Source organism: Camellia sinensis, chromosome 2 (genome assembly GCF_055761805.1).
Source record: "Camellia sinensis isolate YWXY chromosome 2, ASM5576180v1, whole genome shotgun sequence".
NCBI lineage: Eukaryota > Viridiplantae > Streptophyta > Magnoliopsida > Ericales > Theaceae > Camellia > Camellia sinensis.
Window position 1 is genome coordinate 104,107,442 of NC_138962.1, and position 22,162 is coordinate 104,129,603.

The window sequence follows — 22,162 nt, forward strand, 5'->3', positions numbered from 1 at the left end:
TTTTCTCTTTTCATTCTGACCTTCCCTAACAGGAGAATTGACTTGGATGGCAGTTTTGTCAATTCAACATAATTTTTGCCTTGGCAATGCCCTCCTAAATTTTGTCCATCCACCCTTTTTTATTATTATTATTTTTCTTTTGGTTTCTGGTAAAGTTACCAAGATTAGGGCCCTACTATAATATTTAGGCTTAATTACATTTTTTGTCCTCAATATTTAATGTATGAAAGTGTTTCAATTTGGTCCTCGATGTTTAATTGTGTCCATCGTTTCCCCAATGTATAATTTTTTTTTCCCAATTTACTCCTATTTTGGGAACTAAAAATGTAATTAACCCATAATCTTACTACGTTAGAAATTCGCCTGAAAGATAAAAGGTATTTTATTTTTCATCAGATTGAGAATTTTATTGGTCCCACAAACAATCCATTTTTGTATTGTAACTTCTTGTAATTTTGGTTGATATGACAATTAAATACCATTGATTATGCTGATAATCTGGTTTTGTTTTCCCCAGGAATTTTTATTATTAGAGAGAGAATATTGGATATGCAAATTGGAGCTTGGAGAGGAACTTCCTTGATTTGTGTGTAAATTATGAGGTGCTGATTTAGGGTTTAATTATGAGGGGCTGATTTAGTAGTAGTTGTATAATGCTCTGCTGATACAGTGATATTTTTGTGGCATGGATGAAGGGTTGATTTTTTTTTTAATTTTTTTTTTTTTGTAAGTGGCTTGTTTTGGATAGTTCTTTTCTATGCAACAGGTAGATCCTGGTCCTGTATTTGTTCTTTTCTTCGCAAGGGAAATACCATTTTAATGAAAAGTTGGAAAAAATAATATTAATTTAGTGGAAACTTTGCAATATCAAAAGAAAATTTAATTAACCTTAACCACTAAATTGAAAATATTTATTGTACTGATATTAAAATGATATTTCCCCTTTGAACTACTGACTATTATTTTTCAAATTTAAAAAAAATTAATTCATCCAAAACTAATTATTTTAAACATAATTATTTAGTAGAATTCTCACTTTTATTCCATTAAAAGTTCTCGGGTCCTTGTTTGGTAGGGGATGGTAAGTTAATTTATCCTCTTTGGAGAATCAATGGATTCCAACTATTCGTAGTTCTTTAACATGCTCGAATCTATCTCATTTCATTGATACTCAAAATCATGCTTGGAGGATCGATCTTCTACAAGTATTCTTTCCACTAGAGTGCATAGATTATATTAGGGGTATTCATTTACCAATGGTGCCTTTGCGAGATCAAATTATTTGGGGTTTTACTAAATTCAGCCAATACACCATTGAGGCAGGTTATTTGTATGCAGTAAGCTCAAGCCGTAGGGGTACGAGTCACCATTCTGGTGATCTCATTTGGAAGCGATTGTAGAATCTTAGACTACCTAAGTGGACATTCTTCTTATATTTATTGTATCTTTTCGGTTTGATAGGTGTTATATGGGAGAGGAGTTTCCATTGATCCTAGTTGTCCACGATGTGATAAAGGGATCGAGACTGTGGAAAACTGTTTTTTTGAATGCCAGTATTCTCTATGGGTTTGGCGAGCTTCTTCATTAGGCCTTATTTTTCTGGAGAAAATCCCATGTTTTTTAGGGACTGGGTCAAACAAACAATAGATTAAGAAGGTTTGGAATCATGAAATTATTGTTCAATCCATTGCTATTCTTTGGACCCTCAGAGAAATAGTTATGTGTTTAAAGGCATGAATATGACACAAGTACAAGCAAATCTTCTTGCTCAAGAGCTTACCTCTAATGTTACTTGAAGATCATCCCCATGTTTAGAGTAGGCTTTAATACCTCAATATCTACTGTTGATGTTTGTAATAATGATGATATATGTATGCTTGCAAATTCTCTCTCCAATGTGACACATTACTAGGTGTGGACTTTTGTCATAGATGGTTCGTGGCAGGCAGCTGATCAAAGTGTGGGCATGGCATGTGTTTTCAATATAGATAAATCACGTGTTCAAGATTATGCTTCTAGGATGCAGCTTCCTTCTCCATTGCTGGCCGAAGTTAAAGTGTGCTGGTAAGCTATTCATTGGAAAGCATCTCCATTTTCACAGATAGACAAGTTTTGGTATCTACTTTGCAACGGCAAGGCATCCCTGATTGGAGCATTGCGGCTATTATTAATGATATTAAGCTAATTAATAAGGATTTTGATTTTCTTTGTATTTCGAAAGTTAATCTGGACTCACGAACTATCTAGACAACTTAATGGCTACTAAAGCTAATATATATCTATTTCTTTGCTTCTCAAAAAAAAATAAAAATAAATAAATAGCCGTATGTACATCAAAGTGTGGGTTTCATGTTGGAGTCTTTAATGTAGGGAGTGATATGTATGTGCAATATACATAAATTAATTTTGGAGGTTCCTAAAAAATCAATTTGCTTAAAAAATCTTGATTAATTTTATGATTTTTTGGAACAAATTAATTTTTTAATCAATTTTGGGTTTTGTTTATTTGATTTTTATATTTCAAATTATAAGAAATTTGATATAATAATTAAAATGTGTTATGATTATTGTGATGGTTAGTGATGGCGGTGGTTGGATTTTATTGTCTAAGCTAACATTAACATATTAAAATCTCAATTGGTTAAAATTTATAACGTTATGGTTTTGAAAATAAAAACTTGTAAAAATGGAATTATGGCAAAAAATAAATAAATAAATAAATAAAACAACTGGTCGGATGAAATAGTAACTTTGCCTCCTATAAAAAAGCAACAATACTACACACTCACCCTTATCTACCTAGAATTTACCAGAAAAAGAAATCAATGGCTTAGATTCATTTCATATGTGGACCCTATACTTCATCAATTCAATTTCCACTACACAAACATATTCGAGTTAAATTTGGGGCCCGTAAGGGTGGGTTCCTAGCATTTTTCATAAAAAAAGAGGAGGAGGAAGTAGTCACACACAAACACACACTCTTATCTCATACAAGGTGCATGCGCGATGAATTGATCACAATATTGGGGACAGATGGATTGTACTGTGCCATCTATGCTTCTCTGCCTTCACTTAGTAAGGAAGTCGTGGTCATGAGGGAATTAGATGCCACACCATAAAAGATCTCTACATTAGTGCCCTCAATGGTTGATATGATGTCCTCTAAAATGAATGTGTCAGTAGTCCATATGCAATCTGGTACCACGACAGGAACTCTGCGGCAGCCATCCCCATAGACTAGCAGCATCCCCACTTGCCGAAATACCAAACTCGACAAAAGGGTCCCTCTAGCAAAATCCTCTCAAACTCACCAGAGTGACGGCGAGCGCCGCTATGAAGCACATCACGATATCCGATGCCACACTTGCCCACAATGCCCAAGTCACAAACAAGGCAAGTATGAAGTTTAGAAATCTCAGAGCATAATGAATGAGAGCAACAAAGTACATGATTGAAGAGGGATTAAGCCAATTACTTGATCGGGGGTCACTATGTCGAAATACTATCTAAACTTGTAAAAGCTTGACAACTGTGGGGCTTGGCGGCGATGCTAACAAAAGTATTGTTGGGACGACGTGCTAGTCCATCTCCTGAGCGTCAGGGGCATTCGCGCTGAAATACTCAAAGCTCTAGATCTACAATTCAGAGAGTTGATTAGTATAAGATGAGGCAAAAATTTCAAAATAAATGCATAAATGACATGTGCAATGCAGAAATGACATAAAATAATAAATTGTACCTTCCATCATTTCTAATGCCCTTGTGATGGTTATCTCTCAACTGCGCATGACAATGCTATCGTATCAATAGAGGGTGACTAGAGCAGCGCCACCCCAATCGTAGTCGTTGATGTGGTCAATGTCCACCATCGTCGCTAAGTAGTGGAGATGTATCTTGTATAGGGGTGACTCCACATAGTAACCGATGGGGTCCGAGTAACCCATCAAACTATCAAAAATTTAAAAAAAAAATAAAAAATAAATAAAAAAATTATGTATGTTATCAATATTTTGTTTGATATAAATTAATCTCATTAAAAAGTTAAGAGACCCCTATCAAATACAAATTCACAATCTATTGTTTGAGAAGTTTAAATCACACTTGCAATTATTAAAAATAGTTTTTGAGTTTTTTATTTTTCATTTTTAGTGAACTTTTTAAATATTGTAAGTAATTCATGATATTGTCTGCTATGGAATTAGGTGAAAATTAGCAACTAAACCTCACCGCTTTAAAAGGCCTCATATTAGTCTAAAGGAGTAAGTTCACTTATGTGGTGGAGCTGTGATCTCTTAAAGAGCGATGTGGGATAGTGCACCCACATAACTCCCCAGTGGATTGGCTGCTTGAGCAGGGAGTTCCCACAGATGGCGTCAAATGAAGCAGCTAACCTTTCCCGACTAGCATGATATTGTCCGTTTTGGAGTTAGGCAAAACCCCTCACGGCTTTAAAAGGCCTCATACTAGTCTAAGAGAGTTAGTCCACTTATGTAGTGGAGCTATGATCTCTCACAGCATAGCGCGATACGGGTTACCCACACTGCTCTTCCTTAATATTCACTACATCAAATGTCAACTTAGACTAGCCAATGATATGATTCCTGTGGCACTAATTACCCTAATAGAGAGAAATATCAAGTAGAGGGTAATGAGGCCCACTCCAAGCCTCCTGGTAGGACGCATATCATTCCTTGGTAAAACAACAAGTGCCCAGATAGGTCCTGAGATGAGAAATCCCATAATATAGAAGAGGCTTCTGTCTTGTGGAACAATATAAAAGCCAGGTTTCTCTGACCAGGCTCTAAGCAGTATTGAGATCCCTAAACCAATAAGTGTGTTGAACATCAAACTTGCATAGCATCCAAACAAGGCGATCTGCACACCACCCCCACCATTCATTGCCAATGCAACATTCGACACTAAATCACCCATTGAGTTGCCCTATGCCAATAAATTTAATCCAAGGATTAATGAATTAACCTCTAAAATTACACCCAATCCTACCAACAGAGCAACAAGCTTGTTTGTAATCATATAGAACCAAATGATACTCATAAAAAATCTACCCAAAACCAATGGAAGTAAAAACTTCTGATGTGGACAATGTGATCTAGTGTACCGAAATGCAAGAACACTAAATGCACAACCAATGGAAACACCAAGCATATAAGCAACCTTTTTGCTTTTAGAACCCACAACCTTGAGTACTCCAGAGAAATTCCAGAAGAATGGAAGCAAGTGAAGCACTACCTACAACATAGAGACTTTTGACTAAGATTCCTCAACTAGAGGAATTGTCAACCGGCGTGGCACTGTTAAAGACAACTCCATTGTCGAACATAGTTTAGAACAGGAGAATGACGAGTGCTCAGTTTCTATGCCATCATCAATCCAGTCCCACACAGGCCTCTCATTGTCAGACACCTTAGCTGTCTGATTTGAATATATTGCGACATTTGACGCCCAGATCTACTAAGGCAATGCAATATGGGATATGATTGTATCACTTTCTGTGTCCATATCAAGCAAAGTACTATAGTTAGAGTCATCCTCTTGGTTCCCTTGAGAGAACACACTTCCTTTGACAGGAAGCAACAGTGTAACAACATCCAATTTCAACCTCCGAGCATGTTTCCTCAAAATCTCTTTCGCAGCAACAACAAATGCATAAATCGCATAAATCAAGACAAATGCGATGGCTCCCCCCACACTCACCTTACCAACATAGAAAATCAATGAAAGTGACACAAGAGTAACGAGTTGCACGTGGAATATGTGGCATGGGATACACCTCTCACATTGCTCCGACTTGCATCTCCATATAAGTGCAATTACTTTAATTTATTCACACTTTAATGTATTTTATTCTATATATTATGTTGTTGGTGTTAATATTTAAATAAGTTACCCTTATATGTGATTTGAAACAAGTTTGCTTGATTTAGGTTGCACAAACTGCTTATAATCTAAAATAAATTCTAATGCTAACCATGTTAGCCGTGTCACGTTCGGATTGATATGATCACAAGTAGGTTAGGTCCATGTCTTGATATTTGACACGTTTAGTTAAATGGATCATGTTAGTGTTGGGTGTTTTGGACACGAACCCACGATGACACGACATGATTCCTGCCTCACTTGGGATGAGGATATTCTTAGAGTGTGTTTGGATCAAGGATTTGCAAGGGATTTGTGGAAGGAAAGAAAAAAAGAAAGGAAAAAATGTATGAAATAGAAGCTAAAATTTTTCACTTGCCTATTTATTTTTCTCCCCCTCCGTAATCCCAGAATTCTTAATCTAAACACAGCCTTAAAAGTTTCAAAGTGAGACACTAGAAATAGCAATCTTGATGAGCTGCAATGCATGAGTTCAATGGTTGCCTTGTTGAACTACTTATGGAAGACCTTAATCCAAAGAGTTTTGGTTCACTTGGACTAGAAAACAAGAAAAAAAGAAAAAAAAACCAGCAAGTTAGATAGAGTATTAGTTAATAATACCCAATGGATTCAAGTTTTTAAATATCATTGTCCTAATTTAAATACCCAAAATTAAATTGAGAAAACTTTTCAATTCTTGAATTTTTGGATGAAGCACGGATATATCAAAGAGATTTTTCAAAATTCAACGAGTATCTGGTTCTCTGAGTGTTGAGAATGAGTCTAAAATTAAAAGACTTGAGTTTGTACTCAGAAAAGTGAACAAAAAACACTACTCTAACTTCTGTTTGAGAGTCATTAGAAGCAAAAAAACTATATTAGATCCACGTGTTTTAACTCTCCATATAACCATAAAAAAACAAGAGGCCCTTCAGCATTATATTAATTCGTATGTTGCAAAAGAATCATTCCACAACTACAATGCCAGAATAAGATTAAAGTTGACAGCCATAGAATGAAGAATAACACTATCAGCCATTATGACAATAATCGGAAGAAATTATAATAGATAAATGGGATTAAGGCTTTGAATATACATATATAGACGCGTGCGCGCGCACACACTCACACACACACACACACATATATATATATATATATATGTGTGTGTGGGGCATAGATATATTATGTATGTCCACATATACATATTTCGTCTTTTTCCTTCAGACAATTTTATACTCGACTCAATAAGATTTTTTATTTTGTTTATTTTTTTGGGCAGGTATTATGTTCCAAGTGCCAAACTAGCATTTTGCTTTAGAACCTCAACTAAATTGAATACAGGATTACGACTTTGTTCAAGTAATTGTTCTTTACATCATTTATATGAACAAGTAACAAAACATGCTCTCTCTCAAGAAAGCTCTTGAAAAGTGAATACCATGTGAAAGTTAAATTCTACAAATGAAGATGTGTTGTGTCAAGAGACTTAAAAAGGGCCCAGAACTACATTGATCCACAAATTCAGTTGGGTGCGGAAGTGAATGACTACAATGCTAACATTGTCAATCACATTGTAAGCTAACTCAAACCACCAAAAACAACATTAATGTACAATAACAGTCATCAAATTGAATTACTTTGCACCTACTCAAGTTTCACTAAACAGGAAGGATATTCGAACATATTTTCCATCCAAAGATTTTCACTTTATTCAGAACTTTCAGCAGCCAAATCTTCTTCCAAAATGCCCTTTCAAAACTCGCCCCATCTGAAGAACTGACCCGTGTTTGTCTTCTTTGCAAATCCATCTCCAAATGACATGCCGATTAACAGAAAAAAGAAAGCCATTTTTAGTAAAGTGCCAAACCAGTTTGTCATCAGCAAGCCTTGGGAAAAAAGGGATTTTACATATCAACTCAGCTTCAAAATACAAAAAGCATTATGTGATAAGAGCTTAATTGCATACCAGACATCAGTGCTTTCATCAATAAGGGAGCAAACTTTAGCATCAGCATGGAATCCGTCTAACTTTCCAAATCATCACACACCAGACATTCAAATCACTCCAAATCCTTTCTTGCAGATTGCACACATAATCTATTGCCCTTGACGACGAGGGAACTCTTAGATGTGCATGGGTATTTCAACTTGCACTACCATTTTTTTTTATTTTTTTTTATAGTTTTCCCATAACAAACCTCAATATTGTTGTGGAGAGTCTCAAGCATCCTCAAAAACTGCCTGCAAGATATAAGTTGATAAGAGGTTCAAAGTAATATACATGAACACAATTGTAGTAGAGATGAGAAGGAGCAAATTTGCTTAATAACAAATAAATTGAAATTAGCAACCAAACTCAAACTCACATAAAGGAAAACGGACCAAACTTCATCATTATATTAACTATTATTGTAAAGTCTTAGCTACTCCATCCAGTAAAAGATGAAATGACTGATTCTTCCATATTGCCATTTTTGGAGTGGTAAAGTAACTATGGATTGCCCACGTGGATTTTGACCAAACTAGATAGCTTACTGACTGTCAAATGTAGAATAGCGTGCAAGAAGAAAGGCTTAAAAACACAAAGTGATTTTTTGTAAGGTCTGGAAATTTAAATGATCAAAAGTCTTGCCTAAGATTGTGTTGGAGGGAGTTTTTTTCAATTATGGAAAGGACTTCTTCTCAATTATCTTGAAATATCTCTTACTCCTTTATCATTTTTTTTTTCTTGTCTCTTAATCCTTTATCATTTTTTTTTTCTGTCTCTTAATCCTTTATCAACTATGAGAGGTTTCTACATTACTGGATAAAGCCTTATTTAGAATAGAGCATCCAAAGTACTTATCAAGCAAATTTCTAGCATACCTTGAAAAGAGACGCAAAAACTCGCAATGTAGTTTAGATGATGAGCATGCATACATCCTATAGTTTGTTTCCACAACAACAAAGCCATCAGAACAAAAAGGCAATGACAATAGTCAGTACATTTTTCTATTTAAATTTTCAAGAAAACATTGAAAAAATACATAAAAGCACAGCTTTACAAGTTGCAACTGCAGGTTTGTAACAGATTGAGGAAGTTGTCCTCTTTAGGGTTGAAAATATTGTCGATGCTCATGGAGGTGTGTTTGTATTTGGTGGAGTGGGCGAACGTACTCATGAAGCAGATGAAAAACAATATCAACATTCCAAGTGAAATGGAACCACTCATTAGCTCTCGTCTTGGCAATTTCAAAAAAGAACAAATAACTCGAACTAATACAAATTATTGAACCATTTATTTTGTAGCCATTGAAAACATTATGCAGCTAGCTAATACATCATATGTCAACATTTCAATTGTTGATGTAATAGATTAATTTTCCCAAAATATATTCCATGCTACCATGGATATGATACATTATGCTGTCTCTGGCAATGCTATATGTTCTACATAAATGGAACACACCAAATTTCCATGTCCCACCCAAGTCCAAAAAATTGCAAAAGTGAAATACATAATTCTAATTCTATTGAAATGAAACTGGAAGCCACGGTATGGACAACAAATAGATAACATAATGAAATTAAAGACAAAGGAAATTTTGTCTGCCAATTACCTGGAATTGAAGCTGCAGTAGAGGAAAAATGAAAAATCAAGAGAAAAGGCACCGTCTAGCTCGGATTGTGAATGAAGAACCTGGAAAAAAAATATTTTTGCATGAGTTGGTGACAAGGATGAATTAGAGAACTAATGTATTCCTAAAGTAAAGGTGAACCATCAGAACCTACAGAGTAGATTTTGATTGTCATCCATAGGTGAGCATGGAAGACCATGAACATTGTGACTAAAAATTTTGGATGATTGATGAGCTCCACATCTTTAGAGATTGTCACTTACACGGTTTGGGAGAGAAGCATTGTTGTCTTTTAAGGATAATAAAATTCTTCAATCTGCCAGCTATTCATTCTAAGCAAGACCCTCAAATCTGAGACTCAAAATTTATGCATAAGCTTATCATCAATAAATTTCAAATTTACTAAAGCTAGAACCTGGAACAACTCGAAATTACAATGATGATAACAATAGAAGAATTATGTTCGAGTGAGTTACTGTCGTGAAGAGCATCAAAAAGTAATGCTAAACTTTTCGATAGACTTCAAAAAACCAGATTTATAAAGTTCAAAGCTTGTACGTGCATTTTTTTTTTTCAAAATGAGATGGAATGCATGTTAAATGCACAACAATAAAATAAAGATTCTCTTAAGGTCCTAACAAAAATGCAAACTTGAAATATAATTGAAACATGGTGCAGAAGTAAAATTTTTCCTTCCATTCAGGTACTTGTAGAAAAAAGTGCAAGGATTCTATTGTTTACTTAAACATGGATGAATTAATGTGGGAACAAGTAGAATTTTAGAAGAATGGCAGTTGATTATGCATGAATTGAGCTCAGGGTAAGTAAAAACAGGGGAACAAACTTGATACAGAAACTTGAAACCAAACAGTCATCAATAGCCACCCCTTTGATAGAATATTTGCTAAACTTAGAAAAAATTCATCTCTTATGCTCTATTTGTTTTGGCGGAAAATATTTTTTGGAAAAATGTTTGTCACATTTTCTAGCAGTTAGTATGATAGAAAATGAAAGTTAAATGGAAAATGTTTTCTATGGTCACCACATTGTCACCACCGCCACCGCCACCGCCGCCGCCACCACCCCTACTACAACCGACACCACCGCTAATACAACCACTAGTACATTAATTTCAAGTTGCAATCAAACATAGGAGATCATTTTCTAGAGAAATCATTTTATAGAGAAATCATTTTATAGAAAAATAGGTTGTGTTTGGTTTACTTTTGGAATTGTGATTCTTATCAAAAAATTTCAAATCTCATAACTAAACACAGAACTCAAAACTTAATTCAAAAATTATTTTTAAAACTCATAACACACAATTCAAACCTCTTTTCAAAAGTCAAAACCAAACTCTTTTCAAAATGAATAGGGCACTTTTTCCATCAGCACTTATGAATAATACAAGATAAAATTACAAATGAGAATGAAAATCATCCATTCATTATTAAGGAAAAATTAAGAGAAAAGGAAATATTTAAAAGGAAAAGACAAAGAATGAATTGAAAAACAGAGCAGTGTGTTTACTAATAATTAATCAGTAATGTATTAGTAATTTCAACATTCACAACAAACTGGAACCCTCTTACGATTCTCAAGTAGATAGTAAACTCTCAGTTGTGATAAAAATCTGAGATGATATTGGTAATGTGAAAATAAATAAATAAATAAAAATGACATGACAGATTTTGTGTTTGTTTGTTTGTACCTTGCAGTTGGCTGCTCATGGTCAAGATTTACTTGTACTTGAGGAATGTATTGGATGATGGACCAATATTTTTTCCCCTTTTCACACTCCTGTTTCAGTATTGGATTACATCGCCTGATGTCCAGTGACAAAAGCGAGGGAGGGAATCCTTGTTCTGGAAAGGTCACAAGCTCAGGGCAATCCCAGATCGATAGATGCAAAAGAGAGGGAGGCAACCCTTCCTTTGGAACGGACGCGAGCCTAGGGCAACTCCAGATTTCAAGTGTTTGGAGAGAGGTGAGGTTTTGAAACTCCTCAGATAGTCTTTCCAAATTTGGGAAGTGGATGATGGTCAAATCGATGAGAGAGGTGGGCAGGAACATCCCTTCTTCTGGAAAGGACACCGTATCTCCCCACGGCCAATCTCCAAGTATTGGGCCTTGAAGTTCGAGTGTTGTAAGAGAAGAGAGTTTGTGCAAACCCCACTCTAATGGAGATGGAGGTGGAACTGGAAGTTGACCGACGAAATCCCCAATTTCAAGTGAAGTGATGTTGGTGGGGAAGCTCCCTTCCTTCACAAAGTAGGAGACCATTCCTGCTCTGCAATTCTGTAAACACAGCGTTTGAAGCGAAGTGAGTTGGTTGATGTTGTTGTTCTCATCACGGCCACCAAGTGACAGGGGCTCCAGATTCTCACAAAGGAATATATTCAATTCACTGAGATTCCTGAGATTATTGGCTTCAGGTAAAGATTTGAGACTCCAGCAACCACAAATTAGAATAGTTTCAAGAGATGGACAATCAATTTTGATCCCTTCCTCTGCAAAAAGTGACTCCAAATTTTCGCAACCCTTAATCCCAAGTTGTTTTAGTGTGGATGGTAGCCCACCTCTTGACAATAAATATGTGAGTGATTTACAGCTAGAAACCTGCAACTCTAGCAGATTATTGAGTGTCATCAGCTCAGGCAGGGACTCCAAAGCATCACAATTTTTAACCCTAAGTTCTCTCAGCATAGATGGCAAACCTTTCATTGGAAAAGAGATCAGACTTGCACAACCGTCAATTCTAAGCACCCCAAGAGATGTGTATGTGTGTAGATCTTGTGGCATTTTCTTCAGCATTCCACACTCTTCAATTGTTAAATACTCGAGTCTCGTCATGCAAGGCAGCCCCTCATGATGCTGCTTTTTCGAACCTTCTCCTTTTTTTTCTTGCTCTTCTTCAAACAAGCAAACGAGTTTGGGGCAATCAGAAATATTCAAATGGCAGAGGGAAGGGAGACATACTTGTGTTCTCACCTTATTTTGCCACAATGTTGTGAGTTCTTGGCAATTACTAATGTCCAATTTCTCGAGTCCCATCAAATCTTGTGTAAACCATGTCGGTAGGAACGCCAGTTTTTCAACATGAGAAATGCTCAAAGCAGTTATTGAAGTCAAATGCTTAGATATTTCATTAGCTAGTAACGTTTCATCAGTTGTGCTTGGATTGCAGAGGGAATCAAGAACTGTAACATGGCTAATATCCAAGGTGAGGGAACCAAGTTCAATCGTGTTTTTCGTCCCTAAGAGTGCTGGAAGGCTTGGGAGCATAACATTATTCATTGACAAGGACGTAAGTGATGGCTGAACGAGGCTCAAAACATCAATCAACAACTGCGGACAATCATCAATTTTGAGAGAGTTGAGACAAGGAAGATCATTTGGTAATCTTCCAACAAGTTTGGGACAATTTATGATGGAAAGCTCACTGAGATGACCGAACGGCTGAACTCCCTTTGTTTCAAAGGCAGACCAATCCTCCCATTCTGACATAAACTCGAAGCTCAGTCTCTCTAGAGAGGGGAAAGGTTTGGCACCACACTGCTGCCCATAGAACTCACAACCCAAGCGCTTTATTGCACTCATTCCTTCAATGTAAAGGTCTTTAAGCAAGGGTAGTTGTCCAAGTGGTGGCAAAGATTTGCAACATTTGCTACCTTTTAATCGCATGAACACCATTTTGGAGAATGAAACATCTCCAACCCAGTTTGGAAATTTTGTACCGCCATACCCGCTGATGGTGAGTCGTTCCAACAATTTGAAAGGTTGCATCACATCAAGCACATTCCTCTCAACTATGTCATTGTGTGAACTATGAGATTCATCCCATTCTAGAGATAACTCTTTTAACTCCTCCTTAGACACTAAATTGGCATCCATTGCATCCTTAACACCACTAACATTCTCCATTCTTGATATGTGTATTGTCTCTCGAATGTGTGATAGGTTTTTCAACTCTCCTATTTTACGCCCACAATCTTTACCCACCATAAAATTTGACAATGTTTGGAGATTAATTAATTTACCTATATGTAGTGACATCTCTGCTGATGATGGAATATGCACGCCAGTCATGTCAAAATGACGCAAGTTCACTAGCCTCCCCATGTTTAGAGGCAACTTCTCAAGTTCTACACAAAATTTCAAAAACAAGACTTGTAAATTGTAGAGAGTTACCACCGACTCAGGTAACTTCCTAATTCGAGAATGGGATACATCAAGGTACCGTAGATGCTTTAGATCTCCAATAGAATCTGGTAGTTCATCTATCCCAGAACTATACAAACGCAACTCACGTAAGCACTTTAACGCTGGCAACAAATCATGAATCAAGTACCTTGTTTTGTAGTTGAATCTACTTGGAAAAAACTCTAAGAAGGTTCGTAAGCATCTGGCATCATCGAAAGCTTTGAATTTTTTGATTCCGTCGTGTTGGCTAGCAACATAAGATGAATGTCGAGCTTTGTTTGAAATCTTGTTCTGCTTGCCACCCTCTGAATTATTCTCCAACCTAAAACAGATATCCCCTGCAACTGCTTGAGCCAAATCATTGATGAGGTCATGCATTATGAATAGCAATTCATTATGCCTTGACGATTGGAAAAATGACCTAGACACCAATTCGTGAAAATACCTGTGGCCTACATCTTCTATTTGTTCTCCACCTTCTGGGTGTTCAATTAAACCTTCTGCCATCCATAGCAAGACTAATTCCTCCTCTCCAAATTCGCAATCCTTTGGGACAATTGCACAATAACCAAAGCACCTCTTCAAATGGGAAGGGAGATGATGATAGCTCAATTTTAGTGCTGGGAGAATGTGACTTTCCTCGTATGGTTTATCCCATATATTGCTCGTTAGTACCATTTTCCATTCATGCTCATTTTGTTTACATTGTAATAAGCCACCGAGGGCCCTTGCTGCCAGTGGCAAGCCTCCGCACTTGGCAACAATTTGCCTGCCAATTGATTCCAATTCTGGATGTTCACTAATATTTATATTCTTGAATGCATGACGGGAAAATATTAACCAGCAAACATCAGGTGATAAGCTTGGCAAATTGTGATATTTAATCGTCATCACCTTTTCCGCAACAGCTGCGATTCGCGTTGTCACAATGATTTTACTTCCATGTGCTCCAGCTCGCAATGGAGATTGTAGTGAACTCCACTCTTCATCTCTATGGTTCCACACATCATCTAAAACAAGCAAAAACTTTTTCCCTGCCAGCATGACCTCAAGTTTACTTTGAAGGTCAGTTAACTTTGTCAAATCGCATGACTGGAGAGTGAATGACTCCAGAATTGCCTTTGTTATTGTCTTAACATCAAACTCGTCAGATACACAAACCCACACTTTTAGATCGAAATGGTTTTTGACACCATCATCATCATAAATGAGTTGAGCCAGAGTAGTCTTGCCAATCCCACCCATGCCGGTGATGGGAATGACATCGACTTCGTTTTGAGTTTGTGTATCTCTAAGAAGCAATTCAACAATCCATTTTTTATCTTCATCTCTGCCACAAACAAAAGGATCATCCAGCAAATATGTGGTTTCTCGTCTCGGCCACGCATTTGTAGGCTTATTAGTCCCCCCAATAGCCTTTTTGACCAAACCAAGTTCCTTAATTCTTGTAGTAACATCTTGTAACTGACCATTGATCTCCTTTATCTTGGACCCAATTGCGAAATTGAATGAAATCGCACTTGGAGTAAAACCAGTGCAACAAGTAGGAAGGAGGAATCGTGGTACCTTCCTACTTGTGCTGGCCTCACCAACATCAACATCAGCATCAGTCTCTGCCCTGATCAGCTTCTTGCGTAGAGCTTCAGTGGCAAACTCGTCCAGCACATCGTCCGCATCGTAAGCCAAATGCTGGAGCTCTTTCAGCCACTTATTAACAGCCCTGTCGGATATCTGCTTCTCCTCTGCATCAGCAAGAACATCGTTTATCTTCAAATGACTTCTTCAGCTTCTTGATGGAAGTGTCGACACCCTCACGACGCGCCAAGTTGATTAAATCAGAGAACAACAACTTGTCAATCACAGCTTGAAGCAATGGAGAGATAAAGATCCCCACCACATCCATGTCTACTCGTCTTTGTTGTGAAAGAGCCCAGGAAGAAATGTATGAAACAAAGCAATATGTGAGAGAGAGAGAGAGAGAGAGAGAGAGAGAGAGAGAGAAGGAGCAGTTTGTAACTGTGCGAGTTTCTGTTTCAAACAAGTTTGGATGAAGAACATGATTTTGGATGGTTCTCTCTGTTCTCTAGCAAACAGGGAATAAAGCAGAAGGGCCCTCCCTCTCTACTGTTGAAATCATAATCATACAGAAATCAATCTCATTCTCAATGCGGTTAAAAAAAAAAAAATCTAATGGCCCATTTTACTCAAGTTTGTTTGCTACTTTTTTTACTCATTTCCTCGCTTGAGTGGCAGCTAGCTAGCACGACTTTAAAAGAAAAGTTTGATAGAAAATAAAAACACTTTTTTTCTACAACTCCGTAATTGTTATTGCTAAATTATAATGAGAAAATTATAGATTATAGTTGAAAAAAATTATTATAAATTTATATTTTTAATTATTCATATTTATAAAATTTGTTCCGTATTTGTAATTATTTTTTTAAAAATTATTCTTGAATTAAAATTTCTCCAATTATAACAACTTTGTTAAAGCATCTTCAACTCACCATCTACATTTTCATATGTGAAAGATTTTTACTTTCAACTCATCCTCTAAAATCATTTCCATTTGGGAGGAGAGCATGGATTGATCCTCCAAATATAGAGAGACATAAGAAATGGAGGAGTATCTTTATAGAGTGATGCTACTAGTACTTCATGAATTATTTTGGACCCCTATTTCTTTAGACCCCCACTCAAAAAATTTGAAACCTTTAAAATTTCTTTCCCCTTAAAATAATATCAAAATTATCTTTAAACATTCCACTCATTGAATACATACCCCCCACACCCCAAAAAAATAAGTTCTTTTAAATTTGGATTTTGTGGTGGTTTTTCCCATCTGCTATTGTGTGGATTTTTTTTTCTTTTCTTCTTTTCTTTTCCAAAACTTGGTCTAGCATTTGACAATTTCTTCATGTTGTTTTTGTCATTCAAAATCAAAACTTATTTATTTATTTATTTAATCTTTTCTAAAAGAGAGTTTGTCAATCTTTTGCGAATTTTTAGTACATGCAATTTAGAAGAGAATTGAAATGTTTTTTTTTAACAATTTCTTGCCTTGAAATGAGCCTAGAAAACTCATGGATCAGTGAATAATAAGATTAAATAAATAAATAAACAAATGTGATGCAGATTGATAATATCGCTGTATGAACTAGGGTTTATTTCTGAGGCAACAAAATATGAGGTTTGCTTCTGTTATTGCTCTCTATTTCATATTTAAATTGATAAAAATCATTTCAGCATTTCAATACGACTTTAATCTTAATATGCCGCCAAGATTATCCTTAAATTTTTATTTATTGTCATTGTCGGAGAAAGTATAGGTAATCAAATGGTTGCCATCGTTACCGCCGAAATATTGCCGCCAAAGGGTTTTCAAGGTTTTGAGGGTGGGTAAGTTTTGAAGGTAAGATTTGGGAAAAATGGATGGGTGGTGATGGAGGTAGGTGCTCTCATAAACCCTAATTTATGATATAGTAGGGGTGTAGGTTTAATTGTGAGATAGGATAACCCAAAATTAATGATATCCTTTGTAATAATTTTATTTGAGGTTTTTATTGTAATAAAAAAAAGTTAAAAATTAGAGAGTCCAAAATAATTTATGGGATACTAATAGCAGCACTCATCTCTATAACACTATTCATATTTTTAAATACCAATTTTGTCAGAACTTTTCTTTTCAACTTTATCTACAATCATATCTGTTTGTAATTTTTGTTATATGTTATAAATTTCAAAGAAACTTTTGGAATTAGCTCTTCTCCAGTTTAATATCAGACTGGAAGACGTTGTTCGGTTGTTGGGGGTTTTGATCCGGATTCATCTTGATAATTCAAACTGTTTAATTTGTAGAGCTCGCTGAGTACATCATTTTTATAAAAAAATCACATTGATCAGTCAATGGCATGCATAATTTTCAAAATAAATTGTATTAGAAATGTGATATGATCAAGTGACTATTAATATCTAATTACTGTGATTTTTTGTAGGGATGATGTACTTGATGGACTCTACACATTAAATGGTTTGTATTATCTAGATGAGCCTGAATTAAGGCCTCAAATGGCCCAACAATACCCTTCAATCTAATAACGGACTAGAGAGGAGCCAACTCTATAACTTTTGATATGTATATTTAATTTTTATAAATTTGATATCATTAAAAAGAGTGAAATCACAAATTTAAAATGAGTCAAATATTGTTTGATAACGTTTACGTTTTCAGTTTATATTTACAAAATTTTTATAAACTGATTTTTGTTTATTTTTTATTTATTTTTAGAAAAACGTAAACTACAAACGCGTTTGGGTTAGACAAAATATTTAAAAAAATTTAAAAATATAAAAAAGAGTGAGAAAGTGGTGGCAAGTGGCGGGTGCGTGGGTGGTGGTGGCGGAAGACGGTGGTGGAACGTGGTGGCAAGTGGCGGGTGGCGGCGGCGGAAGACGGTGGTGGAAAGTGGTGACGGGTGGGTGGATGGTGGTAGGTGGTGGCGGGTGGCTGGTAATGGTGGTGATGGTGGTGGTGGTAGGTGGGTGGGTGACGGTGGCGGGTGGTGGTGGTGGTAGTGGTGGCGGGTGGGTAGTGGGTGATGGTGGTGGTGGTGGTGGGTTGTGGATGGTGGTAGCCGATGGGTGACCGGTGGCTGGTGGATGGTGGTGGCTGGTAAGTGGCGGGTGGTAGGTGGTAGCAGGCGGATGGATGGTAGTGGCGGGTGGTAGGTGGTGGCGGGCAGATGAATGGTAGTGGCGAGCGAATGGATAGTAGTGGCGGGTGGCGGGTAGTGGCTGGTGGTGGCGAGTGGTGGTGGGTGGCGGCAGGTGCATGGCAGGTGTGTGGTGGTGACGGGTGAGTGGCAAGTGGGTCGTGGTGGTGATGGGTCGTGGTGACGGGTGGGTGGCGGGTAGGTGGGTGGATGGTGGGTGGGGGTGGCCGTGGGTGGTGGCGGGTGGTGGGTGGTGGCGGGTGTTGGTAGTGAGTGGTGGCGGGTGGTGGTGGTGGTGAGTGGTGGAGGGTGGGTGGCAGGTGGGTGGTGGTGGCCAGGAGTGGTAGGTGGGTGATGGCGAGTGGGTGGCAGGTGGGTGGTGAGTGGTGAGTTGTGGTGATGGCGGAAGACAGTGGTAGAAAATGGTGGCGGGTGGTGGTTAGTGTTGGGTGGTAAAAAAAAAAAAAACTCAAAACTCAAAACACATTTTTTGAATTTACATTTTTTGGCCAAATTTATAAATTGAGACTACTGATTTATAAATAAAAAATTTACTAAACAAGTTTTTATTTGAGCTTTTTAAATTTTTATAAATATAAACTGAAAACGTAAGTGTTACCAAATGACACCTAAATATATTGAATAAAAAATTAAAAATTAAAAATTTATTAATAAATGAAAATTATTAAAATGGGAGAAAACATATGGTGTGCACTCTTTTACCATTTGCACCCTATCACAAATTAAAATAATTTTATAATAAAATTTCGTAACATTAATCATAAAATGCATAACCTTGTCACAAATTAAGGTAATAAAAAATGTCTTAACCAAACCACAAACTTTTGTAACATGAATCACAAAATTTTGAACATTTTATTATGTTAATTTGTAACGAGATTACGTATTTTGTGATTAATGTTACAATTTTTGTGATAAAATTACGTCAATTTATAGTGAGGGGCATATAGAGATGCATACCATAGCCTTTTCTTAAAAATTGAAACAAAGACAAACATTTTTAGCCTTCGTTTGGAAAAAACTAATTTAACCTAGTTTTTTTGCTAATTTAGTTTGGTTAAAAAAGTTTTATTTGGGATAAATTTTTGATTTTTTTTGTTTAGATGTGATGTTTGTAAAAGAAAAATAAAATATTTATAATTTAGATATACATTTTATCAAATTAATCAAATTGATTTTTAGGTCTCGTTTGGCATGTTATACTTGTAGCTTAAAAATCAAAAAATTATTAAAAAAAAATAAAAAGCCTATAATTTATATTAAAAATTCAAAAATTCTCTTTTCTCTATACTTTTGTATATTTTTTTTTTATAAAAAATTAAAAAATTATTATAAACATATTAATTTTTTTATCTCATATTTTAATTAAAAAATTAAAAAATTATTAAAAGAACATGTTCGAAGCATAATCCCAACTAACTTTCCATACAACCCCTAGGTTCCGTCATAGTACAGTACTTTTTTATCTTTAGTGGCGGTTAAGACTTCAGTTCAAGCACTATGGGAAATAGGGTTTGGTGGATAGGGTTTATTTTGATAATTTAAATTATTATTTTTTTAAGATATACTAAATAAAATATAATTATAAAAAATTAAGTTAATTAGATATTAGTAATTATTTTTATTAAATTACATTTATATTCAATTTTATATTTTAAATTATATTTATCATTTATTTTTTCATCTACAAATATAACTTAATAAAAGAATTAATGTCAAATCAACTTAAATTTTTGAAAACAAGTTATATTTAATTTATTTTAAAAAATAAACTATTTAAATTATCAAAATAGAATCTAAATTAAATCTCATTAAACACACAACAGGATTGATGTGCCAGACACAACCACCGCCCCATGTCCGCTTGTTTGGCACATGTTATATCATATTAGGAATAGACTTTAAAATTAAAAAAATCAATCAGTATGCTTGGTTTAAGTTTTTTAAAAATTGACTTTTTTAGTTTTCGTATTTTTTTTAGTGAATATTTTTAAAATTTTAAACATTTTTTTTTACTTTTTTTAAATATACCTTACTTAGATGTATCTAAAAAATAAAAAATTTGTGAAAAAATATTTTAAAAAATTAATAAATACATAAAAATACAAAAAATATATTGAATTCTTGCATTTTTTTATATTTTTGGTATTTAGTGAATTTTTAAAAGATTTTTTTTACAATTTTTATACTTTTTAGGTGTATTTATGTTAGGTATGTCTAAAAAGTAAAAAAATCGCTTAAAATATTAAAAAAATTCAGTGAAAACAAAAAAATACGAAAAATAAGAAAGTAAAATGTTCTGAAAAGTATTTTTTGAAAAGTGTAAACAAGCAATAAGTTTTGATTGAGATATCTATTTTTTTATAATTTTTTTTTAAATTCACTTATCAAATAAAATTAATAATAAATATAAAATTTTATAATAATAAAAAAATACAAAATTTATGAGTAAGTGAAATTTCAAAAGTCAATGATGTCTCCCACTAAAAGTTAGAGCATCTCCAACGGTGTACCAAATGTTTCACCAAATCTGAGTCAAAAAGGGGTCATTTCCTTAATTTGATACTTCGCGCTCCAACGGTTCAACATCAAATCCGTTTCATCAAATTTGCGCTGGGCAACCGGTTGGTTGACCGGCCGGTCGACCGGCCGGTCAACCGGTAACGGCAAAAATTTTTTTTTTTTTTTTTTTTTTTTTTACCCCTTTGAACCTTTTTTTTTGAACTTTTTCAACTTTTGGTGGTCGACCGGGTGGTCGACCACCTAGGCAAAAATTTTATTTTATTTTATTTTTTGACTGGTTTGCACCTTTTTGTGAACGGTCTGAACTTTCTCCGGGGCGACCGGTTGGTTAACCGGTTGGTCAACCGGATGGTCGACCCGTTCGTCTCATCCCAACGGTTAGGAACAGTGATTTGGTGAAATGCTTCGCCTGCACTCAGTTTGGTACCATTTTTGCTGAATTCTGGATTTGATATGGATTTGGTGAAACCGTTGGAGCTTAAAAAAATGGTTTTTTCACCAAATTTTAAATTTGATGCCAGGTTTGGTTCACCGTTGGAGATGGTCTTAGTGAGTGAAATTTCAAACTACCAGTTTTTTTGTTTTTTAACAAACTTTCATTAATATTAACGAAATTTCACTAACCGTTACTGCAAGCTAGTGTGTAAAATTTCAAAAGGGAAATTTTATTAACATCAGAGAAATTTCATTGTCTTTCTTTAAAATTAAGTGAAATATTAGTAGTAATTGACTTGTGAATTTTTTCTAACTGAAAGACAGGGAGTCAGTGAAATTTTACTGGCTTTAAAATAGATAAATTTCAAATTCAAAGTTAAAAATTGCAAAAGCTAGGTACCAAATGCAAAAATTAAAGAAAATTAATGAAAATACTTCCAAAAAAAATATTTCGGTTCTAAAATGAATAAAATTTTCTAATTTTCAAACTTAGAAATCCAAATAATAGTGTAAAAATCTCTATTCCTTAATCCCATGACACAATGTCAAAATATACAATTATGCAGAGATATTATGTATACCAACTCATTTTTTTTTTTTTTCATTCTTTTCCTTTTCGTTAATTCTTTTATTCTCTGTTGGTTAATTAATGAGTTATAGCTATACATTATTTTGCTCAATGTACGTATCAATTATATAAAAGAACATAGTTAATGGTAAGGGTTAGAAATTGGACGTAGGAATGGCAACGGGCCGGGTCGGGGCCGG

The 22,162-nt window shown here is 35.2% G+C and overlaps 3 protein-coding genes and 1 pseudogene across 7 annotated transcripts in view; all 4 read right to left on the bottom strand.

Annotated features, from left to right (window-relative positions):
• The window catches only part of LOC145820248 (cysteine synthase-like), a 120,145-nt gene that overhangs the window by 37,083 nt on the left and 60,900 nt on the right, over positions 1 to 22,162 (bottom strand). The gene's annotated exons all lie outside the window — the stretch shown is intronic.
• LOC145816770 (cation/calcium exchanger 4 pseudogene) lies at positions 4,576 to 6,919 on the bottom strand (annotated as a pseudogene).
• Positions 7,191 to 15,838, bottom strand: LOC114284722 (putative disease resistance RPP13-like protein 1). 5 transcript variants are annotated; one of them, XM_082915340.1, is made up of 6 exons: positions 11,212 to 15,838; positions 9,764 to 9,851; positions 9,483 to 9,562; positions 8,749 to 8,805; positions 7,850 to 8,124; positions 7,191 to 7,691 (listed from the first exon to the last, which is right to left on the bottom strand). In XM_082915340.1, the coding sequence occupies exons 1-2, from the start codon at positions 14,946 to 14,948 to the stop codon at positions 9,833 to 9,835; spliced, it is 3,756 nt and encodes a 1,251-aa protein (XP_082771466.1). In that variant the 5' UTR covers positions 14,949 to 15,838; the 3' UTR covers positions 7,191 to 7,691; positions 7,850 to 8,124; positions 8,749 to 8,805; positions 9,483 to 9,562; positions 9,764 to 9,832. The 5 variants fall into 5 exon arrangements, with proteins under 5 accessions (XP_082771466.1, XP_082771465.1, XP_082771468.1 ...); XM_082915339.1 differs by having other exon boundaries at positions 7,191 to 8,124; XM_082915342.1 differs by having other exon boundaries at positions 7,191 to 8,124; positions 9,655 to 9,851.
• On the bottom strand, positions 15,028 to 15,606 carry LOC145816786 (putative disease resistance protein RGA4). Its single transcript, XM_082912719.1, has 3 exons — positions 15,513 to 15,606; positions 15,129 to 15,445; positions 15,028 to 15,033 (listed from the first exon to the last, which is right to left on the bottom strand). Exons 1-3 carry the CDS (start codon positions 15,604 to 15,606, stop codon positions 15,028 to 15,030), a joined length of 417 nt encoding a protein of 138 aa, XP_082768845.1.

Bases quoted from the DNA above. Each gene is read 5' to 3' on its own strand.
- LOC145816786 (XM_082912719.1), bottom strand. From the start codon at position 15,606: ATGGATGTGGTGGGGATCTTTATCTCTCCATTGCTTCAAGCTGTGATT. The intron at 15,446-15,512 runs GTGTCGACACTT...TTGCTGATGCAG, and splicing joins CAACTTGGCGCGTCGTGAGG to AGGAGAAGCAGATATCCGAC.
- LOC114284722 (XM_082915341.1), bottom strand. From the start codon at position 14,948: ATGGGTGGGATTGGCAAGACTACTCTGGCTCAACTCATTTATGATGAT.